Source organism: Molossus molossus, unplaced genomic scaffold, assembly GCF_014108415.1.
Source record: "Molossus molossus isolate mMolMol1 unplaced genomic scaffold, mMolMol1.p scaffold_m16_p_20, whole genome shotgun sequence".
Lineage (NCBI taxonomy): Eukaryota > Metazoa > Chordata > Mammalia > Chiroptera > Molossidae > Molossus > Molossus molossus.
The window spans coordinates 15,613,762-15,634,270 of NW_023425356.1; the positions used below are offsets into that span (position 1 = coordinate 15,613,762).

The following is a 20,509-nucleotide window of genomic DNA, read 5'->3' on the forward strand; positions in this document are numbered from 1 at the left end:
AGAGCTCAGGTCTCTGCTCAGCTGTCCTCTCTGCCTGGCTTCTGCGCCACCTCCCTTCTGAACCCCCTCTCCCTCATCCCACCCCCTGGGCCACATGCCCTTCTCTATGCTTCCGTCCATTCTCTCCTCCATCCTAGTCTGAGCTCCCCAAGGATACAGATCAAGCTTTTCCCATTCGATCTGCAAGTATTTAGAGTGTGCCCACTCTACCCCCTCGTGACGTTAATGAGACAGCCCTGCCTAGAGGACGTTCTCGTCACCGCACCCTCAGCACTGGGCATAGTGCCTGGGCTTCAGAAGGGCTCAGTGTTCGCTGGGATGTGACAGTGGGTGAGCAGATGCAAGAATGCTGAAGAACTACGGTTAGCAGGTGGCTGGAGGACACTGGGTGAGCTTCCTGGGGAAGGGAGGGGAAGGGGGCAGACTGAGAAGAAAATGAAAAGTAGTGTGACAGAACAGAGCCAATCCAGTCCCCGCCCCTCACTATCCTGCTCCAAAACCAGGAGGGAGGGCTGACTCCGGAGTGAACCTACCTGCTAATTAATGGCTGTGCTCACCTCTGAGGTGGCAACAAGCCACCTTCTAATGAAATATATCTTATGAAGGTAATTTGCGATCACACCCACTCCATCATTATTATACTTGGCTCTGCTTCTCTCTACCCACCATCCTCCACCCCCTGAAAAAGACAATATTCCAAGTTCCTCTTATGAAGCTAATAGTAAAACCACCATTCCACCTCACCCCTCTTCACACTTTGCCTTTCGAAACCAAACCACTCACCCGCTAAGAGACCCAGGACCAGGCACAGACCCCAACAGGGAGAGGTGCCGGGCTTCTTCCGCTGGGCCTGCCTCCAGCACCACTGCTGGTCAGTCTCTTGATCCAGACCGAGGACTGAGCCCACTGGGCATGCCTGGGCCTCCCCTGCCAGTGCCAGCCGGCTGGCTCGCTTAGAGTTGGGTGTGGGAAGACATCATCAAGATCTGAGTCCCATGTGCCAAGGCAACTGAAACTTGGGCGGCCTGGTAACACACAGACAACCCTTCTGAATGGCAGAGCGGATTCAGCGAGCTAAGGCATGGTAGGACCCAACACCCAGCGCCATTACTGCAACAGCAACTCAAAGGCTACATCTCAGAGAAGGGCACCCCTGGTATACCAGGCGACACACTGCACAAAGGGCTGCTGGAGTCACATGCCTACAGACCTTCTGGAGCCAGCAAGGACACACCAAGCATGGACATGAAAGAAATCCCACGCGCCACTATTCTGGTTCATCCTTTCTGTGAACAAGCCCAGTCTCCTGCCTTATCCCTTCTTCAAACACAAAGGCCTCCAGGGTACACTGGGACCTAGGGCTGGTTAACCAGTAAGCTCCTGAGCTCTGGAAACTCCATTCCCATTAGCTAGCCAGTCAACTTTTCAAACTGGGTTCCTGTGATACTTGAAGCAACTAGCCCCTTTTCATTCCTTTCCAACACAATTCACTGCATGCAAATGACGTCTACAGCAGTGCAAAGGACACCACCCGAATTATCCAATAGTCCTTGGCCAAAAAAACCGGGTTGTTCAGTGTAGGGCAGAAAGAGCTTTAAAATGTATTATTAATTGGGGCCAGATTATTTTTGCAACTGTTACTAAGGAAACCTCAATTGCTATAGTAACTGCATATGTTAAACTGGAGCCCTATGACTAAACTTCAATTTGATCACATGGTCTGAGGACAAGAATCCAAGGAAATGTTTCAAAGCATTTCCATTTTTATTTCCTTGTCATGTCGAAATATTGTGAAATGTTAAAAAGCTTGAAAGAGAGGCATTTTTGAAGTTGGGTGCATGCCTGGCAGGTGGACGAGGGGTCAGCTCCTACTCCACACTGAATTTCCTCCCACACCTCAAGGTCAGGGAGGACGTTTCCTGATGCCAGACGAGACTGCAGCTTCCAGGACTAATTAAGAAGCACTCACGAGCCCTGACCAGCGCTGCCCTGGGCAGTATGCGGCCTGTCTGTCACCTTCCTCCAGAGTTAGGAGAGCCCAGCCCTCTTAAGGTCTGCAGGTATTTTCTTCTGCAAGATCAGAACAATCCTAATACCTACCTCATATCAGAGGAGTGTGTGAAGATTAAATTTTTTTTTATTGATTTTTTTAGAGAGAGAGGAAGAAAGAGGGAGAGAGAGATAGAAACACCGATGAGAGAGAAACATTGATCGAGCCCGCAACCTGGGCATATGCCCTGACTGGGAATCAAACCGGCGACCTCTTGGTCCCTGGGTCAATACTCAACCACTGGGCCACATCAGCTGGGCAGGATTGTGTGCAGGTGAAAAACAACAGTCTCTAGAAAGAGATGAGCACAGAGACTGGTATACAGCAAACACACGATACATTTTCACTATGCCCATTTCCTTTTGGTTTCTGGGCTCAGTGCCATGTTCCAGGCACAACATTAGATTGAATACTGTCAAACTAAGTGACCAACGTCCTACTAGAACTGCTGCCCATGGACCAGCAGCATCCGTGTCACCAGGAAGTGGGTTAGAAGTGCAGACTGGCAGGCCCCACCCCAGGCCCCGGAATCAGAACCTGCCTTTAAAAAGACCCCCAGGTGACACAAATGCACTTTACTGTTTTTTTTTCTTTATTGATTTTAGAGAGAGAGCAAAGGAGAGGGAGAGAGAGATGGAAACATCGACGCGAGAGAACACTGAATGGCCGCCTCCTGCATGCCCCCCACTGGGGATCGGGCCCACAACCTGGGCATGTGTCCTGACCGGGAATCAAACCGATGACCTCTCAATGCATGGTCGACGCTCAACCACTGAGCCACACCGGCTGGGTGACACACATACACTTTAAAGACCAAAACTGTGGACTTGGCTGTATGTGAGTGAACAGACTTAGAGGTGAAAGAAGGAGGCTGAGGACTGGGGCTCAGCTCAGCCCCACTGCAAGTTAGCAGAGGGGTCAGAGAGGCACAGCGAGGCCCCTCCTGCGAGCACAGACTCCAGCTCATCCCGGGGGACTGACCGTTTGAGGAAAGGGCCCTTTTCTGTCTGCGCCTGGAGTTTCCTTCCTGGCCTCACTGAAACGTGGCGAAGAGCGTGGTCCGCCCCGGGGGAGGCTGCTGTGTTACAGGAAGAGCGGTGGTCTGAAGGTGAGATGCCAGAGGGACTTGCAGCCAAGAGCAGCTGCGTTGTCAGCCAACCTCCCCGCCCTATGGCTGCCCCGTGTGTGTGCAGGACTCACTCAAAACTCATTTCTTCCCTCCATAGGGGATTCCCTTAAACCCCGCTTGGGCTCTGTGACAGGCGGCCTGACGAAGTTGTTTCTGTCCCGGCTGATACCTTCATATCTGTCTCCTCCAGCCCTCCTGCAGGTGTGCCAGGGAGTCTGGAAGTCCCACAGGTGACAAAGCCAAGTCCAAGGAAGGGAAGATGGACTGAGAGGGGCTCCTTTCACTGGTCATTAAGTTAACATCTACCTTTTCTTGCAGTTACCAGGTCTCCTGGCCTGGGCTAAGCCTTTTCCATACCCAAGCTTATCCTGCCTTTACCAGAGGAGGGAATTATACTTAACACCACTTTCCTCTGAGGCAAAGTCCTTTTACCCTTCAAACATTTTTTTAGCCTGGCCGGTTTAGCTCAGTGGTTGAGCGTTGACCCATGCACCAAGAGGTCACTGGTTTGATTCCTGGTCAGGGCACATGCCCAGGTTGTGGGCCCGATCCCCAGTGAGGGGCATGCAGGAGGCAGCCAATCGATGTTCTCCCTCGTCGATGTTTCTATCTCTCCCTCTCCCTTCCTCTAAAAATCAATAAGGAAAAAAAAAATTTAATTTTTAAAAAATTTTAATTTCAATTTAAAAATAATTTTTTTTTCTGTATTCCCATCCTGCATCACACTCCCTTCAGCAACCATCAGCTTGTTCTCTATATCTATGTAATGTTTCTATTTTATTTTTTTAGATTCCACATATAAGTGAGATCATACAGGATTTGTCTTTCTTTATCTGACTTACTTCACTTAGTACAATACTTTCTAGGTCCATCAATGTTGTTGCAAAGGGCAAGATTTCATTCTTTTTTATGGTTGAGTCGTATTCCGTTGTATATATGTACCACATCTTCTTTAACCCATTCATCTATCAGTGGACAGTTAGGTTGCTTTCTTATCTTAGCTATTGTCAATAATAATGCAATGAACACAGGGGTACAAATTAGTATTTTTGTTTTCTCCAGATACCTAAAAATGGGACTGCAGGATCAAATGGCAGCTCCATTTTTAAGTTTTTGGGGAGACTCCATACTGTTTTCCATAGTAGCTGCACTAATTTACAATCCCGCCAACAGTGCACCAGGGCTCCCTTTTCTGCACATCCTCACTAACACTTGTTATTTATTGATTTATTGACAAAGTTAATTTTCTGAAGGTCTTTTTCCTACTAATTATAAGCATAGGAAGGGCAGAAACTGTGACCCAATCACCTACTAATCAATTTAATAAATGGATGACTGAATAAATATGTAATTAACCTTTTCTTGGAGGAATGGGAATGTAAACAAAAGGCACTTAATCCTGATGTGACAGGAGGAAGCGACCTTTTCAAAAAGTACGTGATATCTGGACTGGGCCCTGAAAAACAAATGAGTAGGTGGTCCCCAGGCAGAGGACAGTGAAAGGGCACCCAAGAGGGAGGGGACAGGTGAGCCTAGGTGAGACCTTCTGTGTGCACCACATTCAGAGAACAGCAAGGGGCCATGTGCAGCAGAAGAAGTTAGAAGGGTAAGCCTCCACCAGACTGTGAGGGGCCTGGAGTGCGTCCCAGATCCTGACCACCAGTGGCTCTCAGGGTGCATCCATGTATCTGCACACCACTGTCACCTGGGGACTTATTGAGAGCACACAATCACCAATGCCACAGGTAGGGCCCAGAGACCTGCAGTGTTACCAGTTCCTCAGGTGATTCTGACACACACTAAGTTTGAGAACCACAGGTGTGATTGGCCGCAGGTAACTCTGGAGATGGTGAAGTGGCCGCAGGTAACTCTGGAGACAGCAGTCTCTGTGCAGTGGTGGAGCAGAAGCCGGAGGGATATCGGGTGGGGAGACGTGGGCAGCGAGGGAGTGCAGGGAGGAAGGGAGACACTATTCTGTATTACAGACCCGTGACAGTCGTCAGTAATGTTAGGGAGAGAGGGGACCAGTGGCTGGGCAGCAGAGGTGTTTCAAATGGAGGACAGCAAGTCTGCCAAGAGCCTGGGGGCAATGAAGGGAGAGCTACTGGGGAAAGACTGTTTGTGTCCCACCCACTCTCAGGAAAGGAGGTGGTAAAGTCCCTGCCGGCCAAGCAGTTTCTACACTTAGAGTCCTTCATCCTTAACACTGCCCTCAGCCCCCTCCCTTGCTCTTCTTTCTCCCCACAGTCATGCCCTATTTAAGGTCCTAATAATCTCTTTTTCAGACCTTATACTTGACCAGCATATAAGTCTCCAGCCTCAGCCTCCACCAGGGAGAGCTTCCGAGGCTGCAAACAGGAGCCTGTCATTCCCAGCTTAGAGTCCACCTGGAGCTAGCCACCAAGGGTCATCATGGACATCTGTGGGCAGTCTTCTGTCACCAGGTATGCAATGGACTAGAGCCAGGGTGGATATAAGCCCGTATGCAGATGGCCCCAAACAACAGATCTCTGCTTCCTGTCCTGCATGACCTTCAAATGACATTCATATGAATGAAACCGGTCTCTGAGCCTAGGACCTGCTTTCATTTTACTATCAACATAATACTTATTTTGCATAGTTTTAACATGTCAGGTAGATCAATGGAGGTCTCTCTCTGCTTTGTTCTGCACTGTTGTGAGAGTTGCTCCGGATTTCAGAAACCCATACGGATGGCAGTGCTGCTTGGGGTGGCATGGCTGACACAGTCTGTTACGCAGGGACAGACTGGCAGCGTCCCTGCACCTCCTGACAGGTGAAAACACAGTATTTTCTCATGAAATGCATTTTAATTCCTCCTTTACGCCATAATTAGGGCATCGGAACAATTTTTAAAGGTTGTGTGAGTAGAAATGTTAAACTGCCCATGAATTCCATTTTAGAGTAGTAAAGGGACTATTACACACTGTTATTAAAAGAGTATATGTTATGCCCAGCTGGTGTGGCTTAGTGGATTAAGCGTCATCCCATGGACTGAGAGATCCCAGTTCAGTTCCTGGTCAGGGCACATGCCGGAGCTGTGGGCTCCATCCCCAGTGGGGGGCATGCAGGAGGCAGCAGATCAATGTATCTCTCTCACATGGATGTTTCTATCTCTTTCTCCCTTGCTTTCTCTCTAAAAATCAATAAAAACATATTTTAAAAATGTTTTAAATAAAGAGTATATGATGTATGATATCAAATCCTAACTGCTCAGTTTAGAATATTTGTATTTAACAAACTTACATAATCCTATGTGCTGAGCAGTATTTTAAGCACTTTATAACTATTAATGATTTGGTTTTCACCAGTCCTATGAAATAAACATCGTTATCCCCAATTTTATACAACACTTGCCCAAGATCACACCACTGATAAGTGGTCAAGTGGGATGCAGGCTAGTCTGTCCTCGCTGTTAACCACCACATATGGTGGCCCTCCATGCTTCCCTGGACAAAAGGGGCTCCCGGCCCTTGTTCACTGCCTGGAGAGACCCCTCCTCAGTCCCATGCTTCAGTCCCATTCAAACCCACGTGCTGCTTGTGCTGTGTTCACACTCTGTTCTGAGCCTGAAAGGCCCCGCTGCTCCTTCCTTGCGCACACTCCCCAGGGAAGCCCATTCCTGCCTCAGGCTTCTGGCCCACACCCTAGGCCAGCTCCACTAGCACCCCTGAAACTCCTCCCTCTGCTTCTCCTTTCCCAGGATATTCACAAGGCAGGAACTGTGACACACCCACCTCTACAGCTGCAGCACCCAGCAGGGAGACTGGCACACAGTAGGTGCTCAGACTTGCTTGTGAAAGGCACTGGGAGGAGGAGCAAGGAGAAAGTAACAGAAGTCTGGAAGTGGAAACAGCTAATTAGGAGTAACCCAGACATGCCCTGTCTGCCTCACCTGACTGCAGACCAAGCAGGACCCCAGCTCACTGACTCCAAATAGATGCCTGGAGTCACCATGACAACGTGGCCGGAGGGAGTCAGGAGGCTGGGGCTCCTCCAGGGCTCTTGCCTTCATGCCCAACTCCATCTCTGAGCACCCAGGGCAGAAGCCACAAGCACATGGGGTAGAAGGAGAACCCCAGGTTCTCCTGAAAGAAAGCAGGGGGCTAATCCCTCTGAAGAATGAGGCATCCTGTCATCTACCAGACTGTGTGACAAGGAGAGCCACTGTCACGTGCCTTGGACTCACAGAAATCAAAGAAAAAGCCCTCAGCATTCCCAGTCTGCCAGGTCAGCAGTAAGAAATTGGAGAAAACAGATTTGGCAGCATCCAGAAGGTATTAAATATTCATCCCGACTACCCATCAGTAAAATCCCAGCAGAATACACCCCCGGACAAGTTGGCTTTCTAGACCGGAGGCTGTCCTCCTGGAAGCTTGTTTATTGCTTTGTCAATTTTAATGTGCAATATTTAATAGCCAGACCAAGGTATGGCCATAAACATTTAGAAAATGAGTGCTGACATTTCCCTCACTGCTTCTGTATTTAGAAATATGTAAGTGGAGGGTGTTTTGGTGCTAAAGAAAATCAGAAGAAAGCAAAGCAATGCTTTGAAATTAAAAAAGAACTAATTAAAAACTAAGAATCAAATATGTTGAACTGGCTTGAAGTCTTGCCTAAATGCCCCTTGGGGGTCACACTCTGCCACCATTGGAGTAAGGCTGACAAAACCCACAACAACGGGCGTGATGGCATTCCTGGAAGGTTCCTTAGGGGTGTGCACACCGAAGAGGAAGCATGCATGTAGAGTGGTCAATAACAGATCCACAACAAATGGATGGTGCAATCCAGCCAGAGATTTCAATGAACCAAGTGCTTCTGGCGTGGTCAGGCCAGCAGGGGGCTCTGGTGGGGCCTGGTCTGGGCGCCGGAGCAGACAGCGGCAGCAGCAGTGGAGAGCTGATAAAGGGACCAGTGAGCCAACAGTCCTCCGGGTTTCTATCTGATTCAAGTGGAATGAGAATATTCAACAACATACTCTGAAAAGGGGGTGGGGTAGACAGTGGGGGGCCTTCCTATGGAAGACACCAGACTAGGGATAAGAATCCATGTTTTGAGGGGCAAGGTATAGAAGGAGAGTAGAAAGAAGAGGAGCCAGCACTAGGTTTGAGCTCCAGTGTCCCAGAGCCTTGAAGCCATCTTGTGGCAGAAATGAGAAGAAACAGAGGAGTTAGAGGAGGCACAAATTCAACTCCTACACCACTGGCACAGTGTCTCTTGAGGAACCTCTATGGGTACCTTGTGACCCCATTTAAAAAACAAATTTAAATATTTGCTAAAGGAGATCAGGAAATCAGGGATGGTAAACCAGACAATAGAAATTGAAGAAAAGTACATGGTACCAAAAAAGATTTCCTGAGAAGAAGAAGAAAAAAAACTGTCTAGAAAATGCCATAATACTGTATCATAAAATTAAGAGCTTGGACTCTGGAGCCAGACTTCCTGTCTGGATTTGAATCTTGCCTCTGCCTCTTACTGTGGATCATTGGATAATGTATTTAAACTCCGCGTCCGCATCTATGAGATGGATGAAACAATCCCCCCTCGTGGCATTGCATGGATAAAAATGAACTAAGTAAGTTTTTACATGTATAACATTTGGGACGGCAAATAAGAATAAGAGATTCTGGCCCTGGCCAGTTTGGCTCAGCGGTTAGAGCGTCCGCCTGCGGTCTGGAGAGACCCGGGTTCGGTTCCCGCTAAGGGCACGTGCTTCGGTTGCAGTTTGTCCCCGGCCCTGGTTGGTCGTGCGGGTGGCAGCCACTTGATGTGTCCCTTCACATCGATGTTTCTCTCTCTCTCTCTCCCTTCCTCTCTCTCCCTCCCACTCTATCTGTACAAAAAATGGAAAAATATCCTCTGGTGAGGATAAAAAAAAAAAAAAAAAAGAATAAGAGATTCTGAAGAAGTTAGTATTAGCTGCTATTGTTACTACTGCCACCAGGACTTGGATTCCTCATATCAGCCTTCTTGAAAGAGTAAGCTCTGCCCAGCCAGTGTGGCTCAGTGGTTGAGCATCAACCCATGAGCCAAGAGGTCACCAGTTCGATTCCTGGTCAGGGAATATGGACAGGTTGTGGGCCCGATCCCCAGTGAGGGGTATCAGGAGGCGGCCAATCAATGTTCTCTCTCCCTCTCCCTTAAAGCAGTAAAGGAAGAAAAATTCTTTAAAAAAGAGTGACCTCTTCTGTTAACAGATGCAGAGGAATCATTTCTGATGATACAGCCTTGAAAAGGCCAAAGTCTCCTTTCATCCTCCCCAAGAGCTTTGTACTAAGGCACACCTGCATTCAAATCCCAACTTCCTATTCACCATGTATTTAACTTCGGCAAGCCAGAACCTCCCTGAGCCTCAGTCACTCCATTTACAAAATGGGAGAGCAACACCTTCCTCCTAGGGTTGCCGTGAAGACAAGATGAAGGGAGATTGCATATACCACATGTCCAACACGGTCTCGGGCACAGTCAGCCCTCTGGTATTTTTCTACTTCTGTGTCCCCCAAATAAAAGCTCCAGTACCAACCAGAGTGTGTGGGGAAAAGCTCTTTGGAACATATTAAGTGCTAAATGCATCAATATTTAATAAAGGAGAGTCAGTAACACTTAAGGGATGCACTCTCCTGGTGCCTCAGCCACTCCCCGGGAGCGTGCGGCCTCAGGGAGACCTCGCTCTCTGCAGCCTCTGGAGGGCCCTGAAAGTGTATTACTGGGCACCTCTGGGCACAGACGCCACAACAGCCCAGCACGATGGCACTGCACATTCTTTACAGTGAAAATACAAACCAACCGACTCAGCGTAGGTCACACCTGACACAAAGACAGTCCTCAGAATAGATCCTCACTCTCCAGCTTTTTCTACCCAGGACGCAATGAAACGGTGCAATGGAAAATGGAGACAGATGGATGTCAGAGAGACCTGGACTCCAATCTCAGTTCCAGTCCCAGGTTCCCACTCACCAAACTGGCTTAAATACCTGGGGGCCTTGGTTTCCTCCTGGGGAAACCAAAATGGGGATACAAACATCTCCATGATTCCACTGGCAGATGAATTGAAAAAGAAAGCCTAAGTACTAGGCACACAGCCTGGCACCTATTTTTGTCCCTTACCTCCTTTAGTAACATCGTCAATTGATCAGAATCAAAATAACTTGAACCTTTGATAAATTAATTCCATATTCTTCCCTTATGAACTCCAGTCTCAGATTCCAAGGAGCAACAGAAACAAGCAAATATTAGGGATTTACGCAAAAAGGCAATGTCAGGCAAGGTCCTGGGGTCAGGGCTTCCTCTGCTTTTTAGAGCTGCAGAGCCATGTGACAGGCGCCGCAGCTCATAATGCCGGACTTTGAGGGCCAGAGGAGACCACAAGAGGTGTAATTACGACCTCGAAGTTCTACTCAGGCAGGCAGGCGAGTGCGTCCCTGGGCACTTCCCACAATGAGGGCTCACGGAAATGGGGTCTCTGCTTACCCTCCATTAACCTGAAAGCCCATTTAAGCAGAACAGCCTCTTTCCAGAGCATCTTGTCATCCACATTTAGGGTCTAATTGTCCAAGAAATGGTCCCTTTATTTACACAACTCATTTGCTCCAAACTCTGGGACAGAACAGGCCTCTTTGGGGTTAGAAGAGGTGGAGGGTAAACTCAGACATTACCTTCTGTAACCTCACATTGCTGAAAACAACATGGTGACCATCTGAAGTGGTCCAGCAGACTGGATTAGACACAAACCATGCCTGTGAGCATAAAGAAAAATCCTTTTTGCAAGGTGTTCAAACCGTCTTAGCAAAGTGGGTAGGTCAGGAAGTCAGAAAAAAGTCTTTGCAAAGTCACCTCTTGCCCACCCTCCCACCACTCACTGCATGGGTGGGTGCCCACGCTCTCCTGTCAGGGACCAGGCACAGAGGAAAGCAGGACCATGGCCTGGGCTCCACCCTCACCCAGCTTCCATCCTAGCAGCAGACCAGACAGACAGCACAGAAACCAGGGGAGCGGCACACACTTAACCTCTCCCGTGTTAAAGCAAGGGCCTGATGGAGGTGAGCGTATTTGCAGAAAACTCCCCAACCAGGGTCCCCAAATTAGTGCATCCTCACCACCTGCTATAAGAGAGACTTAGTCGAATGGAAGAATAAAGTTCAAACTCAGCACATGAGGACTGGGCCTGGGGTCAGGAAACCAGCATGAGAAAGGCAGGCAAGGGTTCAAATCCTGGCTCCACTGCTCACCAGCTATGTGACCCTGAGCTAGCCGAGCTTTCCTGGGTGGCTGTGAAACTCTAAGAGAATACCCATCCGGAGCACCTAGCACAAAGCAGATCCTCAGTAAGAACCTCAGCAAGTTCCTTCTTCCCTCTCCACTCTGAGGTTCCTGGTCTGCAAACAGGGACTATGGTGCCTTGGTCACACCACTGTTGCAAGGATTATAGGAAATGACATTAAGAGACAGAGCTTCTTGCAAAACAGTCAGCCTGACCACTTTCACAAATTCCGGTGTCTTCACACACACATGCGCGGCCAGGGAACAGCTCTAGATTAAAGGAATCCAAAGAGACATGACAACTAAAAACAATGTGTGATCCCTGACTGGACCTGGTTTGAACTAGGAAAATTTAGTAACATCCTATGATCACAGGCACCCCTGCTCTTAGGAGATATACGCTCAAGTATTTAGGAGGAAGTGTCCTGATGTCATTAACTTACCCTTGAATGGTTCAAAAACAACGAAATACCCACAGGGGGAGAAAAATGCCATAAGACATTAACAACTGGCCATCAAGAAAAGGGAATATAATTCTTTCAACCCACATAGATTTGAAATTTCTCAACATGAGAAGTTGGTAAGTCATAGTGGCCACACCGAGGGCTCAAGCACACGTTTTGTTCCCTCCACATGTCATCACCCAGTGCAGCAGAGCCCGAGCCCCTTACCTGGCTGCAGCACCCTGATCTCCAGCAGGTTAGAGGTCCGCTCTGCCAGCCGTGTCCAGGTGTTGTTGTAGTTCTGCCGCCACAGTTCTGCCACACACTGGTACTTGCCCGCCTCCGTGTCGCTGGCTCGGCTGATGCTCAGGCGGACGTTGTTGCTGGACTCAGCCTTCTCGATGGCCGTTCGGGTTCGGAAGCTGGAGGACCTATCCCCCCACTGGACCCCTCCATCCCGGGTGAAGGTTACCAGGTCATGGAACTCGACAGTGCCCACAGGCTGGAACCGCCAGGTCACTGACACAGGGACCCGGGCTGGGTAATGGGGTTTGATGATGCACTGCAGGTCGAAGGAATCGCTGTAGGTCACCCCTGGCGTGCGGGAGATGGCTGTGACCGCAAAGCCTGTTTCTGGAGAGAGAGCAGACAAGCTTAAGAGGAGTCACCTGGCTTTCTCAGGGGGTGTGACGAGGCAATGGGGATCCTGGCAAAAGCTAGCAGAGCAGAGCAAAGGCTCGTGGGTCTGTTTTGATGCCCCAGCTAGTATTACACTAGCTGTCACGTGGAGGCATAAGCCCACAGATCACAAGACCCCAGAGAGAGAGGCAGTTCTCCTTGAGCAGTATTATATTACCAGTTCCCTCCCAATGAAGCCCTCACGATGGCCATTCAGGCTTGGAAGCTGGAGGAACTGTCTTGATTTGCAATCCATCAGTCCCCATGCAGGGCCATTTCTAAAACTCCTGGGATTCCATGCTAACGCAGGGGGAAAGCCCCAAAGCAATTTCTGTCATCACTTGCGAGGTGGCTCATCATCTCAGCCCCGATGCCTCTGCCTGGCCCACCAGCGCACCGGCCCTGGAGAAGGGGGACAGATGCAGCAGGTGTCCTGGCTGAGCAGTATGGGCTTGGTCACTGGTCCCTTTTCCATTTTCCTCATGAAATGCAGGGAAGAGAGGCAGTGAGGAACCCACAGCAGGAGAGAATGACCTCCAGTAGGTGGGGACCTGGGTGAGGTAGGGTCCTGCAGTCACCGCAGGCCGAGTCTCTGGATGTTCTTTACTGAAGGAGAAATAGCACTAGTCCTCAGCACGAGAGAACCCAACTCCTGCAGCTCTGAGCTACCAATTCTGACACTTCCTAGCTGTGTGACATTGGGTAAGTTCCTTAGCTTTTCTGTCTCTATTTCCCTATCTGTAAAATGGGTCTATGCAAAGATTAAAGGAGTTCATGTTTGTAAAATACTTGGTATAGTACCTGGCACACAGTATAAACAAAGAGACATAAAGTAAAGTACTTTAGATTCTAGAGGCAAAAGACTAGGGATAGAAAGAATCCTTTGGCTTATATGGGGAAGTTAAGTCAACAAATAGGTAGTCATAATTTGCTAAATACTCTAGGTCTTCAATTGGATTTCATAAGCTATCTTTATGTTTCCTATTTTTTAAAAGGTAAGATACAGCCCAGTTGGTGTGGCTCAGTGGAGTAAGTCATCCTGTGGACTGAGAGGTCCCGGTTGGATTCTCAGTCAGGGCACATGCCTAGGTTGCAGGCTTGATCCCCAGAGGGGGGCGTGCAGGATGCAGCCGATTGATGTATCTCTCTCACACTGTTGTTTCTATCTCTCTCTCTCCCTTCCTCTTACTAAAAAAAAATCAATAAAGCCCTGGCCAGTTTGGCTCAGCGGTTAGAGCGTCGGCCTGCGGTCCGGAGAGACCCGGGTTCAGTTCCCGCTAAGGGCACGTACTTCGGTTGCAGTTTGTCCCCGGCCCTGGTTGGTCGTGCGGGTGGCAGCCACTCGATGTGTCCCTTCACGTCGATGTTTCTGTCTCTCTCTCCCTTTCTCTCTCCCTCCCTCCCACTCTATCTGTACAAAAAATGGAAAAATATCCTCGGGTGAGGATTAAAAAAAAAAAAAAAAATCAATAAAAACATGTTTTAAAAGGTAAGATACAGAGGCCCATCCCTAAACATGAAATGGTTGTGATGGTCACTTGTGCACCTGTGTGCAAAATGTGTTGCCATGTGGATGGTGGAGCACAGGACCTTGGGGACAGGACCTCCCCCAGGTGCTCCTGAAGGGGAAAGATCCTCTCTGAGCCAGTGACAGTGTCAGCCTGGCTCAGGCACGCACCACGGTCCCAGCTCACAGGGAAGTCAAGTTGTCCTAACTGAACAGTCACAATGGCCTGTGTGGCTGGAGATTTGCACCCATCTAATACCCCACCTGGGCACCTGCCGCTGTCCCCTCCCTGCTGAGAGGGGACCCATATCTCAACTGTATTACTATGAAAATGTGTTTGTCATTGTTTAGACGGAAAAGGTCACCTTACTCCAAGCTGTCCTCCTGTTTTCCCGTTCCACACCCTTGGGCCACCATGATTATGGCTTTAGTCAGAAGCACCCCAGCGGTGGAAACCAGGTATCAGATCCAGACCCCTGGGATCCCAGGTCAGAGCCCCTGGGTAACCCCTGGCTGTGGGAACCACCAGACATAGGTGAAGTATGGGAAAATTCAGGGGGTAACCTGAAACCGTAAAATTACTTCCAGAGAAACAATCCTGACTCACTCTAACCCCTCTCAGATATTCCTAATCTCACAGGACAAGGAAAATTACCACTGCTGGGTGCCCAGAGCGTCCCCCAGAGGCTCCATTTCCACAGGCGCACATGGGGCTGAGCGGGGCACAGGGGTTCAGCTCATCGGGACACAGCCTCTGGATGAAGTTCTAGAGACAGGAATCTGAGCTATGTGATTACTGCAGAAAGCAGGTCAGTCTTTGGGATTAAGCTTTTAGAAAGTAAATGTCATTCTGATCTGGGGGTGGCATGGAAATGGAGGACTCTGTGGGGAGTGCAAAACCACTCAGGGCTGCTAGCTTGACTGCGGAGTGTTCTAGAGCACCAGCAGCCCCACGGGGAGGGGGGCAGTCAGGAGGACAAGTGATGTCAGAGTCTCCTGATAAATAGGAGACCTAACATGACATGTTACCTTCCCAGCAAGGCAGCAGACTGCCTTTTAAAATGTAACACACTGATTGTATTAGGAAGATAAATGTTGATAGAAGCCTCTTTAAGTACCCCATGAGAAGCAATCTAGTATTCTTTGGTTTTAGCAAATCTCAAGGTATCTTTTAATTTCATGCTAATGAGGAAATAGCTTTCTTAAGGAGGGGCCTCGGAGAAAAGGAGAACAAAACACAGGCTTTGAAAAAAAAATTAAGACAGATCGCTGGTTTCCAGGGTTCAGACTGTGGGCCTATCATTTAAAAGGCAAATTAGTTAACCTGTCTCACTCAGTCTGCTTATAAAGTGAAAGTGTCTACCTCTTGGGTAGGCACTTAGACTCAGCCAGGAACATAGGATATGCTCAATAGATGGCTAAAGGTGATTCTCTCCCCCGCTGAGCTCTGAACTCGCAGGAGGGCTGAGCACCTGGGCAGCAGGCAGGCGTGCCTGGGGGCAGGACAGCAGCTTTTGCTCCTGCTCTTCAGGCCAGTTTTGAAGGTGGCCATGTTCCTCTCCCTGGGGCCACCGTGTGCTGCTGAGTGGCCTCACTCCTCTAGCCAGAATACTTACAACTTCACTCCCTGCTGTCACCAGTCCCCAGGGGCCCCACCATGCACTGCTGGTTCCTGCAACCCTGCCCATGCTTCCATAGCGTGTTCCTTCCATTAAACCTTCTGAAGGTGCCCATATTTCCAGGCAAGACTCTGACTGACTTAAATCAGGGTAAGGTTCTTGACCTGGGAGCAGAAAGACTTCCAGACATTTACTTACCAAGAGCTGTGATGGAGATGGGGGTGCTGGCCCGGCGCTCCCCCACAACCTGCCACTCGCCATCCACTGCCCGCACCCACTCGGTCACGTGGCATTCGTATTGGCCCTCATCCTCCTTCCTGCTGTTGAAGATGCCCAGGCTGAAGGTGCTGGGCTGCACCTGCTCCATCTGCACGCCTCCAAAGCTGCTGCGCTCCCAGTAGGACGCTCCAGGCTGCACGGTGCCATCCCGGTCCAGCCACATGATGTTGCTGCGACGGTTCAGCCTGTCCACAAGCTGCCAGATGACAGAGAAGCGGCTCTGCGGCCTGCCCGCCGTGCGGATGCTGCAGGAGAAGTGCAGGTTCTCACCCTCAAGGACGATGCTGGCATTGCTGGCCACCTCCACGGAGATGCTGCTTTCTGGGGACAGGGAGAGAGTGCCTGCTGGGGCTATCAGGTCTCCACTGCGCCCTCCCCACAGAGAAAGAAGGATGGGTGCCAGAGTCACCCTCTGCAGGTGCAGTGAACCTTGGAGGGTAAAAGCCCTGACACTAGCGGGATAGCCCTGGTTCCTGTGACTTTGGGTCTGATGACCGAGAAGGCCCTGTGCTGTGTGCAGAGGACTAGGGCAATGAGGGTCTAAGACCCGGGACTGAACCAGAACCTGAGAAATACAACCAATGCCATTATGCTTAGGGCATAATACAATGTATCCGGTTATTTGTTCAGCTGGGGTTCAAGGGTTTTCCATTTGGATTTTTATTAAGTTAAATTACTCGAAAATTCTTCTACAGCCGTCAAATAAAAGCTGATGTCTATAAGGTGCCATTTGAGTCCTTCGGGACAATATTAGGGAATAGAAAAACAATGACAGGAAGTATCTGAAAGATAATGTGTGCTTGGGTGTGGATAATCATGAGCACAGAAGATCTGGCTTCAGAGTGTGAAGGGAGCAAGCTCCCACACTTCCATCAACACCCAGGAACAGACCTAGGCCACTGGCTCGCCACCGTGCCGTCCACACTCAGCCTGGGGTTCCACTGTTCTTGACCTTGAAATATTCTGTCAATCGAAGTTTGGGATAAGGATGCCACTCCCTTCGATGCTTTCCTACTCACTTAGCTATATGAACTCACTCACTCAAATTATTGAAACTCTACATGCCTTCTATAAGACAGCGAGAGTATTATTTATCTCCTGCAGTTTTTTAAACATTAAAAAGTAAATGTGACATTGTATATAAATCACCTAAAACATGTTAAGCTTTCAAAAATTGGTCACTATAATCATGATTGATTTTACTATCCCCAATAACTCTGTGTTTTTATAAACAGTGTAGGTATTCTACTCTATCTTAATTGTGATTATATTATTTTGTATACTTATCTGTATTGAGTTAACAAAGCCATAACAAGTATAAAAGAATACAAAATACCATAACTAATTTGGCTCCAATTTTCTCGCACCATCCACATGAAACAGATACAATAATTTTAAATCAATCAATAAAATCAAGTCCTAGATTAAGAGGCACACCCAATTACAGAGAGGAAACACCCCCAGACCCAAGACCATGCATCTGAATCAACCTTTTCTCCCCTGTATTCCCCCACAGGCAGAAACAGGCAAAGGTGAGCGCTGAGCCCCTGTGTGTACTCTGGTTATAGTGAGCATACCTACTCCTCAGTCTGGATCAGCCTGTTTTATGTAAACAAACAAACAAACAAACAAAAAACAGGTCTGCACAAGGCAGGGAATAGGAATGTTCCCAGGAGGGCCTCCTTCCCAGGAGCCATACCAAGAGGATTCACGAAGATGATAAGGCTCCTGGTGAGCCCGCATCTATAGGACTAGTGGCTAAAAACAAGAATTTGGAAGCAGGCAGGCCTGGGCTCTACCTCTGTAATCTTGGGTTCGTACCTAACCCCACCCAGGCTTCAAAATCTCGTGCAAAATGGAGATACTAGTAGTCCCTAATTCTCAGGTACCGGCACTGAGAGTATCAGATGAGGTCATCATTTCGTCTCATCATTAATGGTAACAATATTCCTCTTTAGACTCATCCCCAGTGTTATCAATTCCAAGTGAAGGCAACTTCAGCATCAAGGGAAAAAACCCTTTTGCTGGCCTTAATCAGAAGAACGACTTGCAGGTTTCACTCCTGTCCCGTACGTACTGTCACTCCCAGGACTCTAGTGTTAGCCCTGGCCTTTGTATTGTGAGGGCTGCTGCCTGGTGCCCTGTTGCTCTAGCAAGTCTGGAAAACTGCACAATTAGAACGTGGGACTGGGAGAAAACAAACCATTACAGCAGCCCAGGCAAAAGCAAATACAGACATCGCCATTTAGACTGTTTACAAGTGTTCCTGGGCCTGAGAAAAGGCAGCTGACAATTTAAACCACTCTGGATTAAGTGCAAACCAGGACAGAACTAATGAGAATCTGAGTGCATGTTCACAAATGAAATTTCAAACCAGGAGGTTGATGGGCAGCACAGGCTAAGCGTAGAGCAGTGGATATGGAGTTAGAAGCAAATATTCCTAATGCAATGCAAGCTCAACCTCTAATGGAACTGGCTCAGCCACGTCTCTGGATGGTGCTCTGGCTTCTTCCTTTATAGAGCGATTACGATGTTGGCCTCTACAGGGATTTGAGAGGTGGGAGCAGAGATGATAGATGCAGAAGCACTTTGGGCTCTTGGGAGGAAAAGCGCCATTAAAATCCAAGGTATTATCATCATTACCAATGTGATTGCTTTCTTTGGTAGACTTACCCAAGTGGCCTTGGGGCAGGATCTGGTGGTTCTGGGGGACTTTAACTACCCAGTCATCTGCTGGAAAAGCAATATAGCAGGCCACAGATCATCAAACAAGTTCTTGGAAGGGGTTGGGGGAAATCTCTTAGCACAAAAGATAGAGGAAATAAACAGTGTGGCTGCCCTTCACTGGATCCTTACAAAACAAGGAGGAATTAGTTGCAGATTTAAAAGCAGAGAGTCCGTGGTTAAGGCAAGCACTGACCGACAGGAAAACAATAAGAGTGGGCATTCAATTCCACAGTGTCAATTCTACAGATATTCAGCAAGCACCTACCCTATGCAAAGCACCATGCTAGGCAATGCAGGGGGAAAAAGTCTAGTAACAAAAGAATTTCAAGATATTTAGGTGTGTGTGTGATTAAAAAAAAAGTAAGAAAAGAAAGTAATTCTGTTGGTGAGAAAAGGAAAAAAGAGTGGCACGACCCCTGTTTTTTTTTTCTTAATACCTGAAGTGAACTATATTAAAAATGTAAAAGTGTGAATAAGAATGAAAAGAAAATTATGGTAAGGGTAAGAGAAAGAACAGTTTGAACAGCTGAGAAAAGGTTAACGGTTAGTTTAAAAACTTCACCATCTTGTTTAAAATCAGAGCATGATAAGTTTCTTAATTCTTAATTCTTTTTACTAAAAGTAGAACTATAAGAAACATGAGATATTAATGAGAACATCCTGACACTATGGATGACTAAACACAGGCAAACACAGCCATGACCGTAGCCCACCCAGAAAACGCCTGCGTCCATGGGGGCAGGGCACCCACCTAAGCAACCTTGGAAATCAGCCTTAACTAAAAGTCTAAGCTCCAGGAAGATGTGAGAGATCCCAGCCACTGACTTTTAAAAACACAATTTCAATAGGGAAGACAAAATTTGGGAAATGCCAATTCTTCCACCCCCAAAACCCAGATGGCAAATCCTTCTTAATAATGAGCTTTTTGATTTAAAATCCCCCAAAGACGACCCACCCTCTTAGGGAAGATGTCAAGATAGGTACCTCCCCACTTCTCCTGGGAATGAATTCCCAAATAGGAGCAAACAGCTGTCCTGAGATGCCCCCTCCAGGTACAAACACAACCCTAATGTTCTGTCTACCTAGGGGGATGTCAAGTGTGGGCAGGTGAGCTGGAGAAGCGGAGTGGTTAACTGGGCTTCTCTGCCAGCTTGAACCCTAGAGTTCCACCTGCCCTCCCTGCCTACCTCCCCCTCCCTCCCCTCCAGCACAGTCTTCTCTCCCCTGACCTCTCAGTGATGCCAGCAATTGGGCCAGACCAGTAGGAGGAGGAAGAGGAAGTAGCATGTCTCTCCACTTACTGATGGGGAGGACTATGATGGGGATGTTTTTGGGACGCTTGCTCTCCTTGTCGATGAATTCCCCGGTGACCGTTTTCTCTCTCTCTGTCACACGACAGTTGTATTTCCCGCTGTCTTCCTGACGGAGGTGGAAGATCTTCAGCACAAAGATACCGTCACTTTCTTTGGCCACTTTCAGCTGTCCCCTGGCTTCCCGATGGGCGAATTCGTTGTTGAGGACAGGCACAGCATTAGGCCCCATGCTGGCGATGAGAGAGCTGTTGAAGGCCCAGGAGACAGCGAAGTAACGGTCGGGAATGTTCTGCGCCTCCAGGATGCATCGGAACTCCGCCGACTCCCCCATAGTGTACAGGCGCTTCTCTGTTTCCAGCCGAACAGTGAACTCTTTGTCTGAGAAAACAAACCATGAAACAGTGCATTCCTGGTGAATGAGGACCCCGTCCACCAAGACTGCACCAGCAGAGTCCCATCACTCATGCCTTCTTTCCAGTGCTAACTA

The 20,509-nt window shown here is 48.5% G+C and overlaps 1 protein-coding gene across 2 annotated transcripts in view; it reads right to left on the bottom strand.

The window, feature by feature from the left end:
- IGSF3 (immunoglobulin superfamily member 3) overlaps positions 1-20,509 on the bottom strand; it is a 98,092-nt gene that overhangs the window by 17,143 nt on the left and 60,440 nt on the right. The window contains exons 5-8 of one of the 2 annotated variants that reach the window (XM_036273140.1): positions 20,011-20,400; positions 18,656-18,715; positions 15,902-16,303; positions 12,128-12,532 (exon numbers count right to left, since the gene is read on the bottom strand). In XM_036273140.1, coding sequence (XP_036129033.1) covers positions 12,128-12,532; positions 15,902-16,303; positions 18,656-18,715; positions 20,011-20,400 — 1,257 coding nt within the window. The remainder of the gene's footprint in view (positions 1-12,127; positions 12,533-15,901; positions 16,304-18,655; positions 18,716-20,010; positions 20,401-20,509) is intronic. The other variant, XM_036273141.1, reaches the window with a different exon arrangement.